The sequence below is a fragment of the Centrocercus urophasianus genome, unplaced genomic scaffold, assembly GCF_019232065.1.
Source record: "Centrocercus urophasianus isolate 14NV4802_14NV808 unplaced genomic scaffold, USGS_Curo_1.0 seq_2, whole genome shotgun sequence".
Classification (NCBI taxonomy): Eukaryota; Metazoa; Chordata; class Aves; order Galliformes; family Phasianidae; genus Centrocercus; species Centrocercus urophasianus.
This window is the reverse complement of record NW_024884755.1, coordinates 5,994,466-6,013,998: the sequence shown is the minus strand read 5'-3', so window position 1 is coordinate 6,013,998 and position 19,533 is coordinate 5,994,466. Positions and strand designations below refer to the sequence as shown.

The 19,533-nt window shown below is 49.7% G+C and overlaps 1 protein-coding gene across 1 annotated transcript; it reads right to left on the bottom strand.

The window, feature by feature from the left end:
• Positions 1 to 3,110: 3,110 nt before the first annotated feature.
• Positions 3,111 to 19,370, bottom strand: VSTM2B (V-set and transmembrane domain containing 2B). The gene is made up of 6 exons (XM_042821249.1): positions 19,309 to 19,370; positions 19,010 to 19,155; positions 18,645 to 18,829; positions 17,524 to 17,553; positions 16,841 to 17,255; positions 3,111 to 3,829 (listed from the first exon to the last, which is right to left on the bottom strand). The coding sequence occupies exons 1-6, from the start codon at positions 19,368 to 19,370 to the stop codon at positions 3,741 to 3,743; spliced, it is 927 nt and encodes a 308-aa protein (XP_042677183.1). The 3' UTR covers positions 3,111 to 3,740.
• Positions 19,371 to 19,533: the final 163 nt, after the last annotated feature.

Genomic DNA, 19,533 nt, shown 5'->3' with positions numbered 1-19,533 from the left:
GCCACATGAGATGTGTGGAACGTCCAAAATGTTTTACAGAAGAAGTGGAGAAATGGCACAGTTAGTTTCCTACATTCTGTGTGTGTGCACCCCTCCATCACCCACCTTTCCTTTCGGTGTGTTGCGTACCTGGCAGTAGGCAATTCTACTTTTTCCTTGCAAGGCCTTGGCATCTTGAAGGTGATCCATGTGGTGTAAAATCTGCTTTTGTTCCACATATTTTTACATGTGCATGGCTCTAACATTAGATCTATTATGCTGTTGTAAATCCATTCATTTTTGTTGAAATCCATTAACTTGCAGTGAATTTATAGCAGTATAACTGTGAGCAAACTATGGCTGATGGCACAGGCTGGAAATATTACAAGGAAAAGTGCAAAGTTCTATTGATTTTCTCTCAGGAAAAATGTGTGTTTCCTTATGATTATATTACAGATGACTCAGCTCTGGCCCCTCACAGCCATCGCTCACGCTTCCCAGCTCAGCCGTTGCTGGCATTGCAGGCGTGCTGTCTCCTGCTGCAAGGAGCAGGGGCCAGGGGCTGCCTCCCCCCGCTGCCTGGGGACACGGCCAGGCCACTGCCAGTGCTGGGGGAGCTCCTGCCTGGCTCCGTGCTGGTCTGCTCTGTCCCTCGACGGCTCTGCAGTCCGAGCACTCGCTCCTAATCGATTCTGACAGCAGACACCAGTAGGAATGCTGAGATTTATGAAAGAGCAAGAATTGCCACTAGCCTCTGTCCATTAAGGGTACAGCAAAAACTGCCTTTGCCCTTTGTAAATATAATCAGCAGAAGTGAGGCAGCTGCCCTTTTCAGAAAAGCGAGTGCTCAGGACAGATGTTTTAGCAAAAGCCCTTAATGCACTCACAGGCAATAAGGCTACCCAGTTCTGTACTTCTTTTCCAACAAAATTTCGCTCATTCTTTTGAGTGCTCCTGGAAGACCAAATTGCATACCAAAGTTGCAACCTCCCTTTTCAGCTTGTTGTTTCCCCAAACATAGACTGAGTATTGGCAAAAAAAAAAGCTGAATGAAATGTAGAAGCAAAGACCCCAAAACCTGGAGGACTCCTTCCATGTGTTTGTGAATGTTGAGGCAGCTTCTCTTGGCAAGGCGCTCTCTTGTCGAAGTTCTCCTGTTTGCTGGGAATGAGTGATGTCTGTATGTGTGTTCCTCAGTGGAAGGAAAAGCAGCCTGCTGCTCTTGTTAGATTTCTCATCAGAGCCTCAGGTTGTTGTTCAGTAGTTCTGAGGTTGTACTGTGAGTGAATGAGAATACAGGAATTGTTATTCCTGCAGCAGCATACAATTCTGATCTCAGAGAACAGTGCTACACTTAGTTGCAGATTTAATACTTTTTTGCTTTCAGTACGATTAAGATCAAAAGGATCTTGTTAATTCTACTCCTTTTGCTGCACACAACTTCCACATTCTGTCACATGCCTACACAGGTAACAGTCTACAGTATGAGGGGAATGACAAAGGCGAGATAATGCATTTCCTCCCAGATTTGCTGCAAAGCACGCAGTATGCAATTCAAGAAATAACACAGCCTGTTTGTTAGTCATGAAACAAAAGTATCAGGGCAAAGCAACTGATCTCATTACCAACAGACCACACTGAGGTACAGTCAGAATGAATAAAAGCATCACTGTTAACTCCTAGACAGGCTCTGCAACTTCAAGTTTCAGCTGTTTATTCAGATAAATTTAGACAGATGTATTTCTTCCTCTTGTGGAAAAATTTGTTAGGGTTTTTTCTCTTAGAAGGAAGGCAGGTCACTGAGAAATACTTACTGCCCTTGAGAAAAAGCAGCAGTGATGAGCTCACCAGGACACACAGTTCAAACCTGGGCAGGTTTCCCTTCCATCACCAGCCATTACTCAAAAGCTCCGTGCTCCTGTGACACGGCAGGCTCCACGCAGAGCCCCGCCTTCAGCGGTTGTCCTTGAACAAGTTTCCAGACAAGGATTAAACGTCAGAGTTAATTGTGGCAGGGACCAGCACTCCAGTCTTTTTCTACCTGCCGTTTCCTTTCACGCTGTGAAGCGCTCACCCTGCTCTGCACACACGGGCAGGATGGAGCTGGGCAGCATCTCACACGGGCACCTCCTGGCTCACAGCAGATATCTCCCCACGTCTTTCTGTACAGCACTTCTGCTTTCAGTGAGATGATGATGGATTATTCCCCAATCCGGAGGATACAACAGGAATTAAGAGGATGAAAATTCTTATAAAAAAATTTATCACCTGCAGATCCCTACGGTGAGTCCGCCCCAGAGCAGGAGGGCTTCTCATTGTGCCAGTGCAGCAGCATGCAGGGAACACAGACGTGTTTTGGTCTCACACTTATGAGATGTGGGCAGCACAAGTCCCTCACTATGACTGGCAATCCTAGGAAAAGCAAATGCTGACCATCTGAGAAACTGAAACCCCCTTCCTACCCTCTCCTAGAAGGGGAGCATGAGCTGAGGCAGCCAGCATGTCCTGCTTTTGCTCCACGCCTTCTGCTGACAGTCTGCTGGCGCCGTACCTGTCTCTACCATTTCCACAATTAAGGTCCTTTCTAGAATGCCACATAAATGACAGGACAAGAACCACAGTCAGGCACAGGAGATTTCAAAGCGCTTCAATAAATGCAGCTAAAGAAATTTGTGATTCCTTGCCAGGTTATCCCATTATACACAAAACAACAGGCATTTTGAACAAAAATTAATTAACCTCTATTTACTGTAGAAAAGCATTTGGTTCGTAAGAACAAACTCTTGCTAAGAAAAAATACACAACTGTGTAATCCTAAAAAACTGAATATATTTTAAACCAATACTGGAACAAAATCTGAGCAAAGTTCCAGAAGAACTTACTTACCTTGGAAGTGTCAGGCTGGCACACAGAGCCCACGCTGCACGATGTGCCCCAGCTCCCCAGCAGCCCACAGCAGTGGCCGCACCGTGCTACAGCTGCAGCACACAGCGGCACGGGGCCGTGCGAGCGCAGCCAGTTCATCTGCTGGGCACCACCTGTCCTCGTCTGTGCTGGGACGAGTTAGGGAATGGGACACAGCCACAAATCCTCCTCACAACACGGGGAAAGTCACACACAGCTGCAGAAACTTTATTTCAAAATCTTTTTATTCAACTGTTATTCAGCAATATACAATACAGTTTATAAACAAATGTCTTACCTTGTTTCCAATCTTCATTTAAAAATAAATATTATCAGCAGTGCCTATTAATTATGGTAAGATGTACCTTTTCAATTAAAATGTCTCCAAAAGAAATAATTTAATTAAAAAAAAAAAGAAAAAAAGAAAAAGGAAATTCAGAAAAACTAAACACAATCTACTAAGAATATTTCCTTTCTTAGGAAGGGTTTTGACCCAGCATCTTTACATACTGTCATAAAGATAACTGCTCAACAGTTCGTGCAAAATGAAGAGTCTGAAGAGTCAGAGGAAAGGTTTAGAAAAGAAAAATATTACATTAAAATAGAGAAAGCATAGGTGCTGTGCACAGAGCAGGGCCTTACACCATAGGGTCTGGAAACTAGATGCATTATTTTTTGTGGTTTACCTTCTGTGACATCCCCAAAAATATGTTTTCCCCTCATGTGGAATTTATCATGCTTCTTTCAGTCTCTTTCTGTCCATCCTTCCAGCTGTGGGTAATGTTTTGTCAGGGGCTTGTCCTGTTCTTAAATAGGTTCCTTTTGTTTGGCTGAGGAGTAGTGAAGGAAGTAGTCCATCAGTGGTTTACTAATAAATGTACAAGATTATGCAGTATTAACAGGAACATGTATAGGAGTGGGTCTGTAGCATAAATAGGTCCTGTGCCTAGAAAAAGAGACAAGGGAAAGAAGGAGATTTTATTTTTTATCTTTTCCAATACAGAAGATTAAACGCAGAAGAGAAATACAGGAAGATTTATTTTTATCACATCAGAGCCAGGGGTCAGAAGCTTAATTTTAATAGTAAAACAGTATCCTCAAGCTATCCAACTCTAATAGCTTTCTCTTCCCCTTCCTAAATCTAACTCCACTCAGGTCATTTCATTATGCATCACTAATGGTATGCCTAAACTTGGCTGTGGCCAAGTTACCAGCAATTGAGATTTCTATTTCTATACACCTTAATCTGGTATATAGTTTCTTGGGAAATGACAGGTATCAACCACCCATTATTTTAAAGGGAAATGACAAATGCTGCAGCCGTGCTCCTTGATTAACAGGACACGAACCCATTTCATTTGGAATGGGAACAGCAAGCCCTTGACATCTTCTTTACCTTCTATAGGAAAGAGCAGAATTTTAAATTAAAAACGTGCACAGGAGCTACAGAAAAACAGAGGTCAGGTGTGAAACACATCCCTTACAGACACTTGGTCCTAATGGCAGGATTGCTCGCTCTCCTATGAGGTAAGCTCATGTGACGCAGAGGGGGGGCAGGGCAGCAGTGGCACACTGCAGGGGATGCTGCAGGTAGGGCAGGCACCCGTGCATTGGCTCACACCAAGAAATGCCATCAGAGTCCGTGCTGCAACTGAACAGGCTGTACCTGCCTCCTATCTGCTCACACTAAGATATTTGCTGTTTTTTTATTTTCTAATTACCCATGCCAAAGAGAGAGGAATTTACTGTGTACCACTGTGGTCCAACCTCACCAGTGCAGGAGGCTGAGCCCTGGAGCCCAGGTACACAGCTCCAGCTCTGTCAGCCATGGCAAGGCCCCAGCACTGATGTAGGCCACACTTCACACTGGACCAGCACGGCAGAAATCCCATGCAGAAGCTGTGCCATCCTGGCACGGCCTGCAGCAATGCAGCAGGAGAACAGGTTGCTGCCATTCACTCCCCCAAGCCCTGCTGAGCAGACAGATGAGCCTGGACTGGTCCACAACCACAGGTGATTGGGCCCCCAAGTGCCAGCAAGTGCCACCTTTCACATCCTGCAACGTGGAGTTGCATGTATGGTTGTCACCAACACTGTGATGTGACAGCATATAGGGCTGCACACTGTGACTGATGCACTGTGTGCCCTTGGGCTGCTTCCACCAGGGTGAACACAGAGGCAGGAGGCCAGCTGCAGCCTCACACCACAGCTGGCATGAGAGCTGCGTCAGGGCAGCCTGCAGACTGAGCACCAGAGTTCCCAGTACCCAAAGCACAGACAGCCGACCAGAAAAGTGAGCTCAGAACCACTTCTTAATGTACTGAAGTTATTATTTTTTATGCTCAGTATCCTTGAAAAAAGCAATGAGGCCAATTCTGTTTAGGAAACTCATCTCAGGCAAATACCTCACATACCTTAGTCTTGGTCTCAAGGAGGCGAATGTCTCTGCTGTGGCATGATCAGAGGAAATACCTCAAGATCCTGAGAACACAACTGCTCAGGCAGCCTCATATATATGCCTCACCAGCAAAGCTAGAGTATTATTATCCAATATAAAAACCAGCTCATTGTAATGTGTTGTGCAACTGAGGAACTCAACTATTGTCCCCATAGTGTGCTATCTCATAGACACCTAGACTGTAAAGATTATTTAGTTATTAAGGTTTTAATTAAGTCCTTGCATGCAGACACATGTGGCAAAGGGCTGCCTACTTAGCAACAGCAGGTTATTAAGACAAATACAGGATTTTTCTTTTTAAAGCTGAATATCATGAACTAACACAACTCAGGTAGCTAAAGCAACTAGTAAATTCTTGTAAAAAAATAATGAAATAGGAATGTGTGCAGGAGCACAGCAGCTGCTGAAGCTCGTGGTCCTGGACAGCACACTGGACAGACCATCACCAGCCCCCACACTTGCTCACTGCTCAGATTTGCCCTCACTGCCGTAGAGCCCAGCCCTAGGGAGCTGAGCACAGGGAGGTTCTGCCCTGGAGACGGCAGGCAGGAAAAGCAGCCCCTTCCTGCACCAGGAGGGCAATGCAGCAGATCCCAGCAGCGAGCCCTCGCACCACTGCTGCTGGGATGGAGGCTGCTGCCAATACGAGAGAGCCTTCCCAGCATGTTTCACATCTGTCCTCTGCTGCAAACAGAACGTTTATTGAAGCAGCAGAAGCTGAGAAGTGAGTAACAAACCTCTTTAGACATCTCTGGACTCTTTAAAAGTGGAGGGGAAACACATCAGGAGTCTTCACGGTACTCTGTTTCTAAGTACGTCTCCATATTTGCAACGCTGCCGTGCCCCATTTCTCATTTCAGACCTGCCACGGGCAGCAGCTAGCACACTTCTGGCAGGCAGGACATCACCTCAGGAACACACAGCATAGCACTACCTGAAGGGTGGCAGCGTGCACGCAACGTACTGGGCCCAGCTGCCCCTTGCACACCGTGACTCCCTGCAATTCCCTTTGCTTCCCTATCATCACAGCAGAACATCAGACCTAACAAACTGTCCACGTACCAACACAGCCCTGAGACAAAGTGGTGTCCTGGTGACACCGGCTGCAGCCTGGTGTTTTGCAGGGCACATGGCACATCTTCCCTCTTCAGGGAAGGATCTGAGCTATCAGATCGAGCAAGAACCTTGCAAGGCCAGTCAGCCTCCCCCAGCCCACGTCTGCTAACACAGCATCTCCAAGCACAGATTGGATCTGCTCCTCTGGCACACATGGACACAGCTGCAAACACTATGCATTTATTTCTATGTACATGAATGCTGTCTAGCCTCATTATTTTTCCTTAGAAACATACAGTCAATTCACTAACGTATTCTATAGTTATAGCAGGGATAAAACCTTAAAAACAAACCTACCTGCACCACATAGAGAAAACTGAATGGAGAGGGCTGAAGTTGAAGGCCTATCTTCTTTTTTTGAGTCTGACACACTACAGGATATCTGAAGGCAGAGTGCTTAATCACAGATTGCAGTCACTGACATGACAGACCCATAACTGCAGCCAACACATCCCCATTTCCAAGCTCACCTCTGGGTTACATCACAGCTGCAAGCACAAGCCCAGGTTGCTACCCCTGTGCTGAGAACAGCGAGGGCAGCCTGGCAGAAGCCAGCATTCCTGGCAGCTGCACTCAGAGGTGCCGAATTTCCACCAGCTTTGTACCTGCCCACCACTGCAGTGAAGATCTGGCCATCAGTATTTGTTCAAATGTAAATGCCATGAAGACCCCTTTCTCCATGGCAAAGCTGAACTTGGTTTTCTCAGCACAGAACTCCAGTCACAGTGTGTGCTGCCAGTTACTCAGGAAGAAAGCTGCACTTCTGTAGGGGGGTAATTCCCCTAGAAACACTAACGAACAGAACGTGCTGTAATTGGTTGGCTCTCACAGCTCAAGCACTCTAACGACCATCATAAAACTGAAGGACTGCAAAGGACACCAGGTGAAGGCTGTTTGTATTGGAATGGAAAGCAGCGTTAGTCACAGCACACCTGCCACCCCAAATCATGTCAGTGGTAGCTTCACGTACCAGCTTAGTTTAAATCTCAATGCAGAGCTAAGAATTAATGCAAAAATTATTTTTTCTTTCTCTTTTGCAGAAATTGCTGTTACTTTTAAGCTACGTTCTCCATCTTCTTAATGTGGATGCAGAACTGGAGTTCAAAGACTGTTAACAGAATCTCAGTGGTTAAATAAAAGTGAAATGTATTTTTACAAATCATTTTTAAGTTATTCTTACCAAACACCGATGACAAGTTTTGTTTTTTCCATACCAATTCAGTGTTACTGTGCTGTAATACACTGGGCAGCAAAAGCAGACACACAGGACTGTAGAATTCTTCCGCTCTGAACACAAGGAGAACTGTTATTAATTTCTCCCTGCGCAGTTAACCTGAAGCACTTTCATTATAGCTCACATTGCTTATAAACAAGCTGGACTTCGTGTCCTCAATCCTGCTTTTAGTGCCTCGGTGAAAGTTTTGACTTGTGTTAATACATTGCTGCGTTTGCAGATGTAAATAAACAGAGTGTGGTCTTCATCCCCAGGATCTGGACATGAGATCTGACCCAGATTTGAGAACAGAGGGCTATTCTTCAAAGACTTTAAATCAGGAATACAGTTATTTACAAAGTACAAGCACTTAAAACATATTTAGCTTATGTTTTGAATATTGATGTGATAGTGGGTTTTTTTCCTTCTGTAGGCTTATTTATTACTACACAGATTTACAATTTTGCTTTTAAATTATTTATATACACATGGCTTAAAGGGAGAGTCTTACCACTAAGGAGAACAATAACAAATTGTTCTGTTGGTGGATGGTGAATTGCTCCTTGGCATCACTCATCCTTCTTTTGGATTTGCAACATAATAACATTTTACTGTAGTTTTCTATTTAATAATTTGCTTTGTGTGAACATTCATCAAAGTTTGACTTAAAGCAGTTCATCCAATTGAAAACAACCATTAATTAGCCAACTGCTTTGTGTCACTCATTAAAAATGGGATGGTTCTTTTACTAGCTATATTTAACCAACGGCCAAAACATTTTCCAGCTGTTCACTATTTTTCTTCCCAGAATCTGAGCAGACCCTTGGTATTTCTTTCTGAGAAGGCGGCAAGATGCAGGGGCACATTTAATGCAGAGCTGGAAGGTCCGTTTTCCTTCAACTATGATGTAACGCCTAAAATTTGACTGCCCACATAGGATGGAACTGGGACCCTGGTTGGTAGCATCACCAGACATTTCTTTGTACTGGCCACACAGGAACAGCTCATTTCCTTACACCAGTGGAAATACAATTAAATATCTCAAACCTGGCATTTCATTAAGAGGTCAGGGACCAAACTGACCATAAAGACTGATTTATTCTCTCCATCTGAAATCTTCAAACTGTGCTTGACAGAAACTCTTTGAGAAGCTGTCCCTACTGTCTTGCATCTGTGGAAGAAATAGGAGTTTTCTATGGACTGTCAGTCAAGGCTCATTACAGGCATTACCTCCCAGGTACAGCACATTCTCTCACCGACGTGAATTTGGAGCACTTCCACTGAACTGAATTTACCAAACTTCAGATCTAAGAGCTGCTTAGAAGTTCTTAATTAAAAAGACACCATTATTAAAGTCACTATGCACTTTCTGAACTAAAGAGGCAACAGGCTGTACCGCGTTAGAGTTACTGTGCGGTTTGAGACTTGATCTTACGAGGTGCATCATCCTGCCTTCCATCCAGACCCCTGTGGCACGACACATGCTGTGTTCCTGACCATGTCATCATTTCCCGTCTTTTCCATTACGCCAGTTTTTACCATCTGCCCGCCTTCTCTCCTCTGACATCCACTACTGCACACAGACCCCCACATAGAAATGAATTGCCAAAATATCCTGTAACAAAAGTAAGTGACAACTACTCCTAACATTGCAAAGTCGCCAGGTTTAGGTATTTCAAGTAGGATCTGTGTCTTCATTTGGAGTGTACAGCCCTCATGAAATGAACATGATTGGACACTTACCTGTATCCATATCTGTGAACTAATGGCAGTGATTGTGGAGAGAATGGAGCACAGGCTCAGGAATTCTAAAGAGACTGCAGCACAATGCCCATTTCTGGCACTGGTAAGAAGATAAGAATATCTCTGTAGCAATTCTTCGTAGCAGTCTGGTTCTTCAATTTCTTTGTTCTGGTTACATCTGAGAAAAGCCCATCTAAGATACAAGTTCAGTGTCTTAGTGGTACTCCACTGCACTGGTGGCAGGGATGGCACAGGATCTGCAGCATTCAGAGGCTTGACAGCACTGCTATGGAGCATGGGGAATCCTGTTTTCTTGTGAAACAGTTTCCCAGCAACCTGGGAGCTCCTGCTGACAACCTTAAGCCCTCTTGAAACCCCTGCTTTAACAGTGGTATGAAAAATAGGTCACATGCATCGTACAGTTACAGACAAGTTAGAAAACAAAAAATCAGACTGCAAGGAAATGATGCAGAAAGAGAAGTTTGTTCTGTTAGGAAATTCAAGAAAACCATTTCTTCTGCAATTTTGATTTTTTGAAGTCCTGCAGGGCTTTGTTGGAAGCTGGCCTGCAAGTGCCTGTGGGACAGGAGCTGGGTCCATGCTGCTTATGGCACTTCAATTATTGAAGTGGATTTTGGATCACGTTAGAGCTCATTTCAAGGGAACCACAATAAGGCCACTAACAAACAGAAGGAGCTCTGGCTCCAGCAGCAGATTTGATGAACGTGTGGAAATGCAGACCAAGCAGTGAGCAAGAAATACTTCTACTTCTTAGACCGCCAGAAAAACATGACGTGTTTGTCAAAAGGTAAAAACTCATCTTCCACTGAAGTCACAAGCAGGGACACGGACTGCAGGGAAGAGCTGCAGGGAAGAGCTTCCCTCAGCATTCCCACTTCCCCTCTGTGGCAGCCAAAGCCCCGTGGAGCAGCCAGTGTTACCGGTGCTTCTGAAGCCCCTGTGCCATTACCAAGGAGCAGAGGTGGCACACTGAGCTCTGATGGAGCAGCAGCTGGGCCACGTGGCACCACGGCCCCGACTGCACACAGCCAAACGAGCAGCCCCACCACCCCAGCATCCTCTCACAGAAATTAAGGAAAAGCTTCATGAAAACACCTGCACTGATTTATAATGAGCTGCAAAAGCTGCTATGGACTGTGCCAGGGTAGAAGAGGAAGGTATCCTGAATACTGAGAAAGAGTCATTCATTCTATATACATTATACAGCCTAAATCCTTTATATTGGTCTGAATGTAAATAAGCCAATAGTTTTCCTCTCAAGACATGCAGCTGGTCTCCACTTTGTAGCACATTTCTATAAACAGATTTCTGCCTTGGTATCTGTGATCTCTGCTCAGTGGGAAGTAAAGACACGAAATATCTGATTAATGAGACCCAAAACGTGCAGCTGTGAATTTGTTTCAATCCAGAATTTCCTGCAGCTCCAGGATCTAAACCCAACTTAACAATACTGAAGACCATTAATTTACTCCTTGGCACTTGAAAAATGGGATACAAAATTCTTTTTAATGTGACTAGGTGAAATATGAATTTTGAGCTAAAACATGCAGAAAAATAACTAACTACATTAGCAGTAGTATTAATTAATTAATTAAGTAGTATTAGCAGTAAATCAGCACCCAGCCCTGCACATCCTTCTTCAGCAATACTATGGGAGCAGTTCAACCTCATACAGCAAACAGCAAGAACCACAACTCAAATTACCCAAGTCATGAGGCTGATTGAAAGTGCTGGGGTTGAGGTTCCAGCTCTTGAGCTTTAAGCCTGCGCCATATTCTCAAGTTTTTCATCGTAAGTAGGGGAACCAAAAAGCCACACTGCGTAAAGCACGCAGGCTAAATAATAATGCAGCCACAGAATTCTGAAAGTCAACACTGTAAGACTTGGAATAGAGATCACACTAGATGGAATCCATGTATTTCACATTCTGTGGATGTGACATGAGCTGTAAATATTTGCAACCCCAAAGTAAAGAGCAAGATGTGTTAGTTCTCACTTCACTGTTTTCAGAGTATTTTTGAGTTGAGCAGGATTAGCAGCAAGCTGCCAATATAGTTGCAATTATCATTCCAATCAGAATTACCAAAGCTAAGCAAATCCAAGTGCAGATTATCTAAGAATTTTTTTCTTTTTTTTTTTTTCTCTCCAAACAAAATGAAACACAAAAACCAAAACCCTATCCAGTCCATACTTAAAGAACAAAGCTAAGTTTATTAGCAGAGAATGTGATGATGCAAGGAAAAATGCTGTGCTGAGAACAAGTAGGCAAAAAAGCAGAGTCCACTGCCTGCACCGAGGGATGGCCTTTTTGCTGGACGCCAGCAGGGGTGCTGTGGGTGTCCCTCACAGCTGCACAGCCCCTGCCGACCTTACACACTGCTAGCTGGCAGCTCAGTGAAGGTATTGCCATGCCCTGGGGCTCAGGGAAGTAAAACTTCACAGCCTAAGCCAGCAAGGGAACAGCTGTGGATGGGGGACATTCTTCTGGGCCTTCTTACTCTCGAGCTCCTGGGCCTGAAAGGGAATCAGGTTATAAATGTGACTTTAAAATGTATTAAGTAGTACAGACAGTAGGGGAACCTTAGGCGTGATCAACAGGCAATGAAACAGCAGACAGAAGATGATGCCTGTTGGGGCGTTCCGGACTGCTCAGCCCCAGGCTGCAGCCAGCCGCCCCCAGCTGTGTGGTGCTGCAGCTCCCAGCAGCACGGTGCCATCGCGCACATCCCAGCACACATCCCGGCAGCTCAGTGCCCTGATGCTGGGCACAGCAGCCCGCACTCAGCGCTCACGCTGACTTCTCCATGGAGCACAGCTGCTGCCCTGCCAAACTGCTGCTTTCCAGCTAATAAAATTGCCTCCCAGCTGATAACAGCCTGGCAATATAAAATACTCGGTTGTTAACCGCTGTTGTGACAAATAATACCATTCCACTGACAACTCTGTTTTTTCCAATACAAACCTACTTGAACTATTTATTATTGACAAAGGGCACTGCTCTGCCATTATCCAATTTTAAAAAACACAAAATAAACAGCAGTAGCAAACCTGCCAGCACTCTCTCTGCTTTAGCAAGCTAAATCAAACCCCTCTCACTGCCGGCAGTCCCATCAGATCCTGGAACATCACCTTCATGGGACCACGGCAAGATGCAGCTCCTGCCTTGTTGGCTTTTCAACTACAGACCAGTGTCAGCAATGGCCTTCTCCAAACTTGTTCTTCTGAGACTGCCCCGACGTTCCTTTGTGCGGTGACTGCTGAGCACACCACTGAAACATCACAACAGCACAGCTCACGTGTCACATTACACACCAGAGAGCTGCATCCCTGGTGGTGAAGATGTAACATTTACTGCCTGTCTTACCAACTACACAGCCTGCTGCTGGTACTGCACCCTCAGACTCCATTTTGCCAATGTTATCTAAGAAACCCAGCGGTACATGGATATTCCCAACCAAAGTGCTGTTTGTTCATGCAAAAAGACACACAGGTGCACTCAGCTTTCTTCATATCTACTTCAGCTTTTCATTCACAAATGAGTCACCTTGTAGCAACATCTCAAGCAGCTTTAGGCACAACAGCCACATTCATCAGAACAACTTAGAATGCCCCTTTCATTACATTTAGTCACTTTGTTTTTTAGTATTTTCTCATCTGTAAATTGAATACATTAGAGAAGTTGAAACAATACTCAAAGTTCTGCAAGGACACCATGCAGGCATGTAACAGAACGGGCCTGAGCTGTTTGTCCCATCCCTCTGGAGAACAAGGGCGAACTACTCAAAGGAGGAGACTCTAATAGATTGCATTGCCACCCTTCAGAACCAGCCCAGCACAGTTCTGCCCTACGCACTGAGGTGATGCTGCTGCAGTCTGTGCTTTTGTCCAGTTCAAGAATTACTCCATAGTGCGCACACAAAAGAAGATATTTGACCTCACTTGTCCCCAAGGAGTCTAATTTGCCCAGATATTGAAGTGCTAGTGATGTGTATTTAATGAGAATTCTTTTTGCGTGTTTATTATCCAGTGACATTTAGGAGGTCAGCCTGGTAACTCAGTTACGGCACTCTGTTCTGCTCCTTTATTTAACGCAGAGGGAAATGTGAGCGACCCAGGTTGCATTTATCTATAAACAGCAGCAGCGTGTGAGCTCACAGTCGGTCTCATGAAAAGCACAGGGGGAGCGAAGGAGACCCAGGCCAGGAGTACAGGCCTGGGAGGTACAACAGAACAGATTTCCCTTTCGGGCTGCACTGTGCAAAGCGCATCCATCAAACACACAAGCTGCCCTGGCTGCTTCCCCTGCCAGCAAACACAGCCACTCACATTCTGGTGACGAATCCTGGAGAGCCCCAGACCCAAACGCAGTGAAAGCTAACCCCAACTCAGCTACAGCTCTCCAGCAAGGCCCAGCTCCGTATCCTCAAGGAACTGTGCTTCTGTTCCCATCTCTGCAGCACAACAAAACACACCTGCTGCTTCCCAGCCCCAGTGGAAGCCAAGTAACTGCACCACTCCCGACATGGCCTCCAGCCTCAGCTGGGTGTTCCAAGCACCACCAGGAGCTGCTCCCAGATGGGATAACAGCATACCCAACCCTGCTCTGCAGTCCCCCACACCAGGCCCAGGCAGGAGCAGCCCTCCTTTGCTGCAGACATGAAAGGCTGTGGAGGGAGAGGCAGGAGAGAGGAACGAAGCAAAGACTTACTTTCTTCCTTGCTGTGAACATTTCATCTTTGCATAACGCATGAGTTTCTCTGTGTCCTTCCTAGAGCACTCCAAGCATAATGAAGCACAGTTTCTTGTTTGACACTCCCATCTTTGTTTATTTTATTTAAAGCTTTCACTTCAGAGCTTTGTGGCTGGAGATCAAACAAATAAAAGGGAATTTGGAAGCTGTACCATCTGATCTGCATTCTGGTCAGAAGTTAAACTAAAAATTGCCTTCAGCCAGTGCACAGCACTCATTTTGGAGACCATTTGGCAGCACATACAAGCGCTGCTCCCTAAGTAATGCCTCCTGTTTTATTACACTGGCCCACGAGATCAGAGGTGGGTGGCGGTGGTGTGGCAGTAAAGGCTGAACCTTCCCACCAGCATTGCTTTACACGCTGTTGCTGTGTGACAGATAGCAGCAGAGAGGCACTCTGAATGGCATCCGAGATGGGAGCATGGATGAAGCAAAGGAGTGACACTGCAGTCCTCCAGGCGGAAAAAACTGCACCCACTGACATCCATTGATGTCTACGGAATGCTTACAGAGACCACACGGCGGTGTGAGCACAGTGAGGGGTGGGTGGTAAGTTCCAGCAGTGGCAACAGTGTGTCACCTCCACTGACACAGCTCTAGTTCACTGCTGGCTACAACGCACAGCTAAGGGCGCTGACTCTGTTGAACCACAGGTCTGTAGCTGAGAACGTGCTCTATCAAAGAGTGTAATTGTGCTCTTTGTGTCTATTGTAGCTTTTATGGAAATAAATAGGAGGCATTACTTTCAGAGTGACCTAATGCAGCCAGTTTGCCCCCTGGAAGGGCAGTATAAAATAAACTACTTGTTTGTCCTTCCACTATCAGATAACAAAGACTGACTCCTGAATTCAGTGCCTTGCTCACATTTATGAGATGTGGAATCGCTGTTTGCTATTTAATCTCAGCACCAGCACACAGGAGATGAACCTGCTCCTCCTCCTGGACACAGCTCAGCAATGCCCACACTGCTATGCACAAAGAACACTTTCCAAGTTGCTGCGCCAGACTTTCTCCCTACAGCAAAAGATTAAACCTGCGTACAAGTATTTAAATTGAAAGTTGTATTATTCCTTTCATTTAGAAGCACTCATTCTGTTATGGCACAAAATGCAACAAGTTTACCAGCAGACTCTGCCTCCCTCAGGAAGTGCTGTGTTTCCACGTCAGCCTGCCTTACTGGCAGAGGGGCAGTGATCTTTTCCAGTCGCACGCAATCACAGCACTGAGGTTTTATACTGTAGCTTCAACAGAGAAGGCTATTTGAGCAGGCAGTATTCCTGGCACAGTGGGCAGCCTGTCGCCTCAGATCTGTTCCCTTGCACACTGTGACATTACTGATCACTATTTTTTCTTAAACACAGTATCAGAGTACTTGTCCCACACTACGGGTTTTCCATTTATGGCCTGGTCCATCAGGTGGGACTCTGCTCTTTAAGGCATCTTGTTGACAGGCATTTGACAGACACATTTATTCTGATCATTCATGCTTCAGTCCAACAAGATGATGCAAAGAATCACCTTCCCCACACGGCATGCATGCTGCTGAAGCCAACAAGAGCACACCTGAAAACAGCATTTTGTCTATAATCATGTTGAAATACAGCACAGAGAGGCCCTACTTTGCTGCACTAAACATACCAGGAAGGGCTCTGCTGCAATGGAAACAGAATTAGATCTCAATTAATTGGGGACATGGCAGCCAGTGCCACACCGTCAGCTTCAGCAGTGTGTTCATCACCAACAGCACACCCAGTGCTTGAGCCCACTTCCGCTTTTGTGCAGAGGAAACATCCCTGTGTACAACAGAAGAACTTACAAATGCTGAAGGCTTCTGAGTAACCACATTACACGATTCAGTCACTACACACAGATGTGCAGCACTGATCTGTCACTGAGCTCAGGCTCAGAGGTGCTGTACACTCATGCCAGGCTCAGCCAGGACAGCACCGGGCCCTGCAGCCCCACCTGAGTCGACACCTGGTTTCACCCCACGGTCCTCTCTGTGGAAAACACACTACAATACAAAAAGACACTGCTTTCACAGAGCACCACAGCAAAAACCTAAAAGGAGTCTCCTTCCCGAGCAGAGGACAGCAGATGCTGCTCTACACCTTACCTTGCTGCCCCGACTGAGAGCCTGGCATTGTGCTTTCCCGGAGCAGCAGCAGTGCCAGCAATGCCGGCAGCACCGCACAGCAGGCGGCTCCAGCATCCAGCATCGCTCCCCACCTGGGAATTCCCACAAAACGCTTTCCCACATCCTGCTATCTCGTTCACAGCTTCTTATCTCTCCGTTACCGCCACCGCCGGCCGTAACACCTGCATTTTATTTTCGGCATTCAGTGCAGTCCAGAAACGTACGGCCGGCAGCGGCAGCAGCACCGCCCGGTGCGCACGAGCCGCCAGCCGGGCCGCTTTGCCTCGCACGTGTCACCGCAACACACGACTCCTGCGTGAGAAAGGGACCGAGTTCTTCGGGCACAGCGCGAAGGACCGCGGTCCCCTACTGCCGCAACCAGCACCGACACGGCGCGCTCCCACGCACCGTCACCGCACCGCCGCCTCCGGCGCTCACACCGCAGCGGATCCAGGGCGGCTGAGCTCGCGGCCGTCCCACGCCCCGGCCTCCCGCCCCTCCGCGCAGCCCCGCGCCTACCTGAGCCGTGCTGCTGCTGCAGGATAGCGGTCCGCCCCCGGCCCTGCCCCTGTCCGGGCGGCGGCGAGGCCGAGGCGGCGGCGGCGGCGGCGGCGGCGGCGGCGGAGGGTCCCCGCTCTCCGGGGGGCGGTGGCGGACGCTTGCCGGGCCCGGGGCCGGGCGGCGGCGTGGCTCTACCAGCGGGGCCGTGGCGGCGAGGGGCCGCCCCGCTCTGGATGTGGGACACCGCCTCGGCCGCCTGCACATCGGGCGGAGCGAAGCGGGACAGGACGCGCAGCAGCGCCTGGGCCTTGTGCTCCTGCGTCTCGTCGTCGCTGTAATCCGCCACGCGGCACTCGTAGACGCCCTCGTCCTGCCGCCGCACGCCCGACAGCCGCAGCCGGTGCGAGATGTCGTTGCCCTGCACGCGGACCGTCTGCAAAAGAGCGGAGCCTCAGCCGCGGGGCCGGCCCCGCCCCTCTTCTCCCCCCTCTCCCCCTCACCCCCACCCTCGCCGCTCGCAGAGGCGTCCGGCCCCGCGCTTGGGCGGCAGTAGCAGCCGCCGGGAGGCCCCCCGAGCCCCAACATCCCCTCCCCGAACCCCCCCGCCCGCAGGGAGCGGCCGCCACACCGTGGCTGCACCGTGCGGTGCCGGCAGTGGGGTCGGGGCGAGACGGGGTGCGCGCCGCGCCCGCTGCACTTACGCTGATCTTGGTCGCGTCCTTGTTCGCCACCTGAGGAATAGAAACAAGAGATCAGAGCCCGTCCCGGCGACACGGGGAGCAGCGCTCCCTCCCACCCCGTTACTCGGACGAGTAGATCCCCGCCCATGGCACGGGGGAAGACGAAGCCCGGCCCGCCCCGGCGGCACGCACTGCACCCTCGGCGGCACCGCCCAGCGCCCGCGGGCAGCTCCCGGCACCGCGCTGCGAAACGCGCCGCCTACGGCAGCGCCGACCCGCAGCCCGGACCCGCTGCTCGCACCACAGTCTTTACCGTCCGCCGTTGGGCTGTCCCCGCTAAGTGCTGTAAAACTCGAGCGATGTCACAGCTCTCGCCGATGTACCATCAGCTCCGCGCGCACCCCGCCATCATTTCTGGTGAAAGCGACTCGCGGCTTTTCTACGAGGTTAAATCCAAGCGATTTATCTCCCTGTCTGACAACTGAGTTACACTTTCCCCATCCAGGCGGCACCGCAGTAGCTCAGCGCCTATAGCTATCTCGATCGGAGCGCTGCAGGAAAACGAGCGGTACCCGAGCCGGGAGCGGAGCGTTCCCCGGCCGCACCCCGCCGGCACCGCCCGGGGCATCGTACCGGAACGGGGGCTGCGGGGCGATCCAGCCGTTCCGGGGAAACGCGGCGGAGCGTTCAGAACGGCGCCCGCCCCCGAGCCTGGATGCTCGCTAGGGGGAGGGGACTCGCAAGATTTAACGCTACTTCATGCATTTTAATTTCTACACCCGACTGCGTGAAAACGGCTGGCCGAGCTCCACAAGCAGGTGTACGCGCGCACCCCGCTCAGCGCTCATCGGCACAGCGCTGCCCCGCGCCGCTCCCTCAGCTGCCGGCGGAGCTCTCAGCCCGCGAGGATGCCCCGCTCAGCGCGCTGCCCGCGCCTCCAACCCCAGCTATTCTCCAGCCACCTCGTTCGAGCCCTTGCTCCCGGTTTCGCATCCGAACTCCGAGCATTTTCTAGTTACAGCCCTGAAGACGCTGTCCTTATATTCCTATGGTGAATTTCCCCCTTCCCCGGAGGCCGCGCTGCCCCCTGTTTCCAGCCGTCTCCGTGCCCGCCGGCTCTCTCCCGGCCGCGTCCCCCTTACCTTGCTCCTGCCGCCAGGGATGCTGACAGCCAGTTCGTGTGCGAGTTCTCGGGCCGGTTCCTTGAGGTACCACCACTGGATTTCCAAGGAATAAGAGGTGGATCCGCTGGCTCGGAAAGCGCAAGGCATCTCGATGTCGTCTCCCTCCCTAACAGTCACATCTTTGGGAACTTCGGTGAAGGTGGCTGGGAGGGGAACACAGAGTTACGAGGCCGGTTAGCGGGGAGCGGGCTCCGAGCGCCGCGGGCAGCGCGCTGCAGCCGGACCGGGCCGCGCCGTCCCGCAGCCGCCCGCCGCGGGGCTCCGCGCCGGAACAGCCCCGCTGCGCCCCAGCAGAGCCCCGGGAGCGCCGAGCCCCCACTCACCGGTGACGCCGAGCAGCAGCGGCGCGTGCAGCACCAGGGAGCAGAGCGTGCAGAGCAGCCCCCGATTTTCCATCGCATCGATGGGGCCGCGGCGGGCGCGCCTCAATCCATCGCACGCCGCGGGGCCCGGCGTCTCCCCGACAGCCAAAGCCGCCCGGCAGCCCCGCGTCCGCGGGAAGCTACTGTAACATCCGCGGCCGGCAGCCGCACTCAACGGGAGGAAGCGGCGTTCCTGGGAATTAGAAGAATCCCGTCCCGGCGATCCGCTCGGCGGCGAGCGGGTTCAGCTGCCCTGCGCCGAAGAGGGGCTCGCTCCGTCCAGAAAAGCGCAGGCGACGCCGGGCTCCCCTCCGAGCCCCATCCCAGTGACGCTGCGCGGCGGCACAGCCGAGCCTCGCTCCGCACCCGCACGGCCCCGCGGCGCCGAGCTCTGCCCCCGCGCGGCGGCTCCGCGTCCGGCCCGCGCCTCCCCGCCCCGCCCTGCGTATCCCCGCCCCGCCCGGCCCCGCGCTCCCTGGGAAGGA